We start from the raw sequence: 6,542 nt of genomic DNA on the forward strand, positions 1-6,542 counted from the left end.
CATCAACCCCGCTCATTTGGTGGGTGGTTGCTGTGCAAGGGTGGGATCGGAGATGGGTGAGAGAGGGCCTGTTGAGAGGGGCCCATGCAGCAGGATGTTCGCAGCCCTGCAGGATGGTGGGGGGGAGATGGGGCAAGCTCGAGTGCTGTCGCCCCGAGGTCTGTGCCTGGCAGGGGGTGTGGCCCGCCGCCCCCCTGGGCGCGCTGTCTGTTGATCTTCTTCTTCCGCTGTCGCCTTGGAGCCAACAGAGGGCCAGGGCGGCACCCAGCGCCGGGCCCGTGTCTGCTCACGGCGCAGCGTGCTGACAGCCCGCCCTGTGAAGGCGCACTCGGCTCTCCAGCAATCCATCGACCCCGCCAACCACCCCACCCCGCAACTCGCACCAACCCTGCGTCTCCACCCATGATCTGCACCGCCCCCCTGCCAACCCGTGCAACCCCTACCCATGCACCCGCTCTCGCCCCCAGCTATATCATTGCGATATTTTCGCCAGCCCTGTGCAAGGTCCCCGGGTACGCGCCTGTGCGCTTCCTGCCGCCCCCCGGCACAACCGCCGCCGCTGAGGGCCCGGAGGCTGGCGCCGCCGCTGGCACCACCGCCGCCGGCGCCGCCGGCCCCGCGGACGCAGCCCCGCTTGCCGGCAGCGAGCCGGTCGCTACGGCTGCGGCGGAGGCGGCAGCGGCGGCGCGGAGCGCGGGGCGCGGGAAGGGACCGCGGCAGCCGAGCTTGGAGGAGGTGGGGCGCTCGCCGGCTGCGACTGCGGAGGGGGCGGACGGCGGCGCGACGCATGCGTCGGTGGCGGCGGCTGACGCAGCTGCAGCGGGATTGGAAAAGCCGGGCAGCGGCGGCGGTGGCCCTGCCAGTAGCGACTCAGGGCAGACGAGGCCGGATGGGGGTGCGGGCACCGGGGCAGCCAGCGACGCCAGCACAGAGCAGTCTCAGCAGAGTGAAAAGGGCGGCGATGACGGCTTGACAGATAGGGTTGAGCTGTGATTATTGGTAATAGTTTGGTGATCATTTAGTAATGTTTTGGTTGTTGATGTCGTTGATGTAATACTTCGTCTTAAATACTAAACAAATTTGGAAGTTTTGTTGACACAACGCACAATGGCGGTGAAATCTTCAGTAAAGTCTTTCTTCGCTTGGGGGCGACAGCACGGCGATTGCATCCTCGGCCTAGCCATCACCATGCTGGTCGGCACCACACCACTGACACTGTATGTTCGTCATCTTACAAAGGAGCTGGAACAGGAGCGCGAGCTGCGCGTGAGGGATTTGGCACAGGAGCGCGAGCGGCGTGAGAAGGAGCTGGCACAGCAGCGCGAGTGGCGTGAAAGGGAGCTGGCACAGGAGCGCGAACTGTATGAGAGGGGTCTGGCACAGGTGCGCGAGCTGCGTGAGAGGCAGATGGCACACACGCGCCAGCAGCGCGTGGAGCTGCAGCAGCGCACGGACCTACTGGTGGAAGATAAGCGCCAGCTGCGCGACACGGACCTTGCCAAGGAGCGCCAGGAGCTCGACAGGGATATGAAACAGTTGCGCCAGGAGCGCGACACAGATATGGAACAGTTGCGCCAGGAGCGCGACAGCGATGTGGCACAGTTGCGCCAGCAGCGCGAGGAGCAGCGCGTGGAGCTGCAGCAGCGCGCAGACCTGGTGGTGAAAAGCCTGCTCTTTGTTGTGCTCCGCCATCCTGATTATGAGGCGGCGGCGCGCTTACTGCGGGACAGCCAGGGGGGGCCCACGCGTCCCTCCACAGACTAGACAGTGGGCAGGTGCTTGATTCTCTTTGTGCGGGCGACCGCGGGACGCTGTAATCCTAATCCTGATCCTAATCCTCGGTGCCGACTGCAGCTGTGCTGCGTAGCTCCTGCCCCTGCAGCGCGAGACTGCTGGCGCCATGGCCTACGTGGCGTGTGGCCACTGGCTGGACGCGGTGTGCTGCGCGCCCCCGCCCGCCAATGGCGTCCTCGAGGTGGGGCGCAACAGCCACACTGATGGGCGCAGCGGCCCGCCGCGTCCAGGCCGAGGTTGCCGCAGGCACAGCACGCCGCGCTTTCGACGAGCCCGCCTTGCGCGTGCGGCCGACAGAGCGTTCTGGGCAGAGTGCACCAGGCTGTGATCCCGGGAGTTGCCTGTCCTCACGCTTGCCAAGAATATGCCCCCTTCGGCAGGCCTGGCGGCGCTGCGTGCTGGCCAGCTGATTGCGTTCCAGGCAGTCCGCAGCGACCCCTTCACATATTGCTAGATCCCTGTCGCTTTTGTCCCCAATTTCGGTTGAATGGTGCGGATGTAGTGCAATTGCAACTGTCGTGCGTCATGCTGCATGGTCGGTGAGACGGCAGATGTTGCTCGCTTTGTCATCGCAAGTCGGGAGCGCCGTGGGCCGCAGGCCACGCGGCCTTTGTTTTGAAGGGTCGAGAGAAGCCATGAAACCACGCGTTGAGAGACTTTCCCGTCCACTGGCGGCCACATGGGAAGGCCATGGTCCAAGGTCACTCGGCAAAGAAATTTGGTGCGAAGGTGAATCCGCGGGAAGGCTACCATACAAAATGTCATCAAATTGTATTGGCAGATACTCCGCCTGCTTGCCTCTGCCTCGCCTGTGCAGTGCCACAAGCTGCCGCTACAGTACGCTACAGTAACGAAGCTCGCAAAACACTCGAACGGACCTGCGGGCTGCACCGCTGCATGATTACAACCCATACGACTATACTGATGTATTTCGCATAGTTGAGCTTGTGTTTTGGTAGAGAGCTGCTTGGTCCGAGTGGCTGTCTGCGCACGTCCGACCACCCTGCGCAAGCTGCTCAACCACAAGCAGCCGCCCAGCATCTCTGGTGGCAAACCAAGCAAGCTAGGTGAGGCCCCCAAAGCTTGAAGGGGTGTGATCTTGACGATCCGCGCCGTCTCAGGTTCGTGATGTCGTGGGTTCCTGTTCAGCCGCCGGTGCTCTGGACTGTGGCGGCGGCGGACAGCTAGCTGTTGTGGCCCATGGGCCTCCCCGCTTCAATCGCGCAGGGGCCCCAGTCTTTATGGCAGACATTCAGCTCAGCTTTCTCTCTCCTGCGGGCCAGGGCAGTAGCGCTCTGACACGCTCACGTCAGCAGCCACCCGTCACCCCCCCCTTTACTCACCCGTCACCCCCCTTCCCGTGAATGACTTCCCCCTCACCCTTCCCGTCCCTTCCTCATCCTCCTTGTCTCCCCCTCAGTCTCACCATGGCCCGCCACCCGACGGCGACCGCTGTCGCCCTGGCGGTGCTGCTGCTCGCCGCGCCGCTAGCCGCCGCCAGTGTTGACGGAGAGCGCACTGGCCGTGAGCTCCAGCAGCTCGGTGGCCTCACTGGTGGCCTGGGTGGCCTGGGTGGCCTCACCAGTGGCCTCACCAACGGCACCGGCGGCAGCCTCTTGGGCGGAGTTCTCAACACAGTTGCTGGCATCCTCAACGCTCTCCTGGGCACCACTTTGGGGGTCACCAATGGGTCCGTCGCCAACCCCGTTGGCGGCCTCCTTGGCGGCCTCCTGGGTGGTTCCTCAGGCGGCCTCCTGGGCGGCCTCCTGGGCGGCACCTCAGGCGGCCTCTTGGGCGGCACCGGTGGCCTCCTGGGCGGCCTCCTTGGTGGCACCAACAGTGGCGGCCTCCTGAGCGGCATCCTTGGCACTGTCACCGGCCTCCTCGGCTCCAACCCTACCGGTCTCCTCAACACCCTCACCGGCCTCACCGGCGGCAGCCTCCTGGGTGGCGTCACCGGCACCTCTGGCGCCACCGGCGGCCTCCTGAGCGGTCTCACGGGCGGCCTCGCTGGCGGTCTTGTTGGTGGTGTCACCGATGTCCTTGGCAACATCCTGTCTGGCTCCACCTCCGGCCTCCTGTCCGGCACTGTTGGCGGCCTCCCCCTGGTCGGCGGCCTCTTCGGCAGCAAGTCTGGCCTGCCCGTCCTCGGCGGCCTGTTCAATAGCACCCAACTGAGCAAGTCTGGCCTGCCTATTGTGGGCAGCCTCCTGGGCAATGTCCCTGTCATCGGTAACGGTGGGCTCCTCACCAGCATTTTGGGCCTCGCCTCCGGCGACCTCCTGGGCGGTGGTGGCCTCAACGCTGTCCTGAACGGCGTCCTGAACAACGCTGTGGGCCCCGTGCTGGAGACTGCGGCCGGCCTCCTGCCCGGCGTGACCAACGCCCTGCCCCTCGTCACCAACATCCTTGGCGGCAACCAGAGCTTCATCCTGGCACCCACTGACGTCTCGTTCATCGGCGGCAAGGGTGCGCTGCTGTCCAGTGTGCTGTCCCTCAACCCCAACGCCCTGCTCTCTGTTGTGGGCATCACCAAGCTCCCCGGCATCGGCAACATCACGATTGGCATCGACGGCAGCTTCCTCTACAACGGGCCCAACCTGAACGGTGAGAGCACAACTACACAAGTGGGTTTTTGCACATTGGATTGGCATGTACAAAATGATATTGACTTGCTTCTCTGGATGTTTCAATAAGAAGCGTCATGCTGCACGGGGCTCTCTACATCGGGGTCCCTTGCCGTGGGTTTGTGCAATCATCACAGTGCACGTCTTGCCACGGCGCTAAAGCGTGGCCCCCTGCGCTGTTTTCCTTCCCGCAGGCTCCACCAGCGTGTGCATACAGGTCACCGACCTGCTGTCCACCGCCCCCATCTGCATCGACCTGATCCGCAACCTGCAAATCCCCGCCGTCGGCGGCATCCTGCCCCTGGTGTTCAGCAACAAGACCGTCATCGACCTCAAGGGCGGCACCAGCTTCACCGGCAACCTGCTCAGCGGCGTGATCTCGCCCAACCTCAACCTGGGTGGCATCCTCAGCGTTGCGGGCCTCGGCCTCCTGCCCGATGTTGGCACCATCAACATTAACAAGGATGGCACCTTCACCTTCAACGGCATCCTGAACGGTGCGCGTTGAGTCCGATAAGAAATAACTTATGGAACAACAAGCTGAAATGGCTGACAGCGTGCCACTGCAAGCTTGTTTCTGGCAGCATCGATGTGCCCTCCTCTGCCTTGCCTTCCAACGTGGCATACTCTTTTTCGAGTCCGACCTTCCACTGACTAGCTGGACCCTTGCTGTTGCACTTGCAGGCACCACCATGTTCTGTGCGGTCGTCACCGACCTGTTGTCGACCCTGCCGCTTTGCCAGACGATCTCCAACCTGCTGCCAGCTCTGCCTGAGATCCCCCTGCCAGTCTGCCTCCCCGGCTGCCTCAACGGCGGTGAGCTGCTACGATAGACCAGCTGGTTTTGCTGCCATTCTGAGCTGGCCGGGTCCCTCAGGTCAATAATGCGGCAAAATTGTGTGTGGCAATCGCTCCCTGCCACACTTGCGCCACACTTGCACGTCTTGGCACCCGCAAAAACCAATGATCATTCACTCCCTCCCAGGTGTCTGCGACGGCCTGTTCAGCTGCAACTGCACTGGCACTGGTTTTACGGACAACATCTGCTCCACACCTGTTGGTAGGTTGCTGACTTGTGGTCAGAATTGAAATGTCTTCATTCTGCTGCTGCGATTTCTTGTGCCTGGGCCTGTCAGACTCCTCAGGGGTTGCTGCAGAACAGGTAGCCAGCCCACACAGAATCAAGTACACAAATGATATCGAAGCCAAACTGATAGCAAATGCATGCTGTGAGGCAATAGGGATGTAAACCCAAGCACACCCAACTCTCAAACCTTTGCATCCATCCCTGCCACACTGCAGTGTGCAACCCCGCTTGCCAGAACGGCGGACGGTGCTCTGACCCCAACACATGCGACTGCGCTGGCACCGGGTTCACTGGCCCTACCTGCACTACGCCTGTTGGTAGGCGGAAGATCAAGTCGTGAGATCAAGTCGTCTTGGGAAACTTGCATGGGATCTGCTTGGTGTTTTGCGTACGTGGCTGTGCCTAGCCCCAAAACGTCTGGCTAAAAAGCTCTGCCCTTCCATTCGCAGTGTGCACCCCCGGGCTGTGCAAGAACGGCGGTGTGTGCGCGTCGAACAACACCTGCAACTGCGACCGCACTGGATTCACTGGCCCAACCTGCACGGGGCCCCCGCCGGGTGAGTGGGCGGGTACTGGTGGGTGGGGCACGATTGGTCCACGAGCAGCTACTGGGTCATTATTGCATAATCTGGCCACCTCCACAATGGTGGGCAGCTTCGCACGGGTGCAGTTATGATTGATTATATTTATTTGACATCCTGGCTGGAGGGAGCCACAGTGCCTCTGATAGTGTTCTGTTCGTATGTATGCCCCCTTCCGGCGCAGTGTGCAACCCCACTTGCCAGAACGGAGGCGCTTGCATCAACACCAACAAGTGCGCCTGCACGCCGGGCTTCGCTGGCCCTGTGTGCAACTCTACTACCACCGTCCGTGAGTGCAGTTCTGGGAATCGGGTTGTTGATGGAGCTGGATCAGAGCAGGTGGCAAATGATTGCCAGAATTCAATCTTTACAAACATGTGTGCTCAATATCAAGGGTGATCTGTACCCTATAGACACCGAGTGCCCCGAAATCTACGCCATCGACACCAAACC

The 6,542-nt window shown here is 62.1% G+C and overlaps 2 protein-coding genes across 2 annotated transcripts in view; both read left to right on the plus strand.

Moving 5' to 3' along the window:
* Positions 1 to 1,107: 1,107 nt before the first annotated feature.
* On the plus strand, positions 1,108 to 1,764 carry MNEG_12069 (hypothetical protein; the record flags this gene model as incomplete). The annotated part of the gene is made up of 1 exon (XM_014039458.1): positions 1,108 to 1,764. One exon carries the CDS (start codon positions 1,108 to 1,110, stop codon positions 1,762 to 1,764), a length of 657 nt encoding a protein of 218 aa, XP_013894912.1.
* A 1,457-nt stretch (positions 1,765 to 3,221) lies between these two features.
* The window catches only part of MNEG_12070 (fibropellin Ia-like protein), a gene marked incomplete at both ends in the record, with an annotated part of 4,476 nt that continues 1,155 nt past the window's right edge, over positions 3,222 to 6,542 (plus strand). The window contains 6 exons of the mRNA XM_014039459.1: positions 3,222 to 4,401; positions 4,616 to 4,918; positions 5,106 to 5,237; positions 5,407 to 5,481; positions 5,958 to 6,065; positions 6,274 to 6,378. Coding sequence (XP_013894913.1) covers positions 3,222 to 4,401; positions 4,616 to 4,918; positions 5,106 to 5,237; positions 5,407 to 5,481; positions 5,958 to 6,065; positions 6,274 to 6,378 — 1,903 coding nt within the window. The remainder of the gene's footprint in view (positions 4,402 to 4,615; positions 4,919 to 5,105; positions 5,238 to 5,406; positions 5,482 to 5,957; positions 6,066 to 6,273; positions 6,379 to 6,542) is intronic.

Source organism: Monoraphidium neglectum (genome assembly GCF_000611645.1).
Source record: "Monoraphidium neglectum strain SAG 48.87 unplaced genomic scaffold scaffold03046, whole genome shotgun sequence".
Classification (NCBI taxonomy): Eukaryota; Viridiplantae; Chlorophyta; class Chlorophyceae; order Sphaeropleales; family Selenastraceae; genus Monoraphidium; species Monoraphidium neglectum.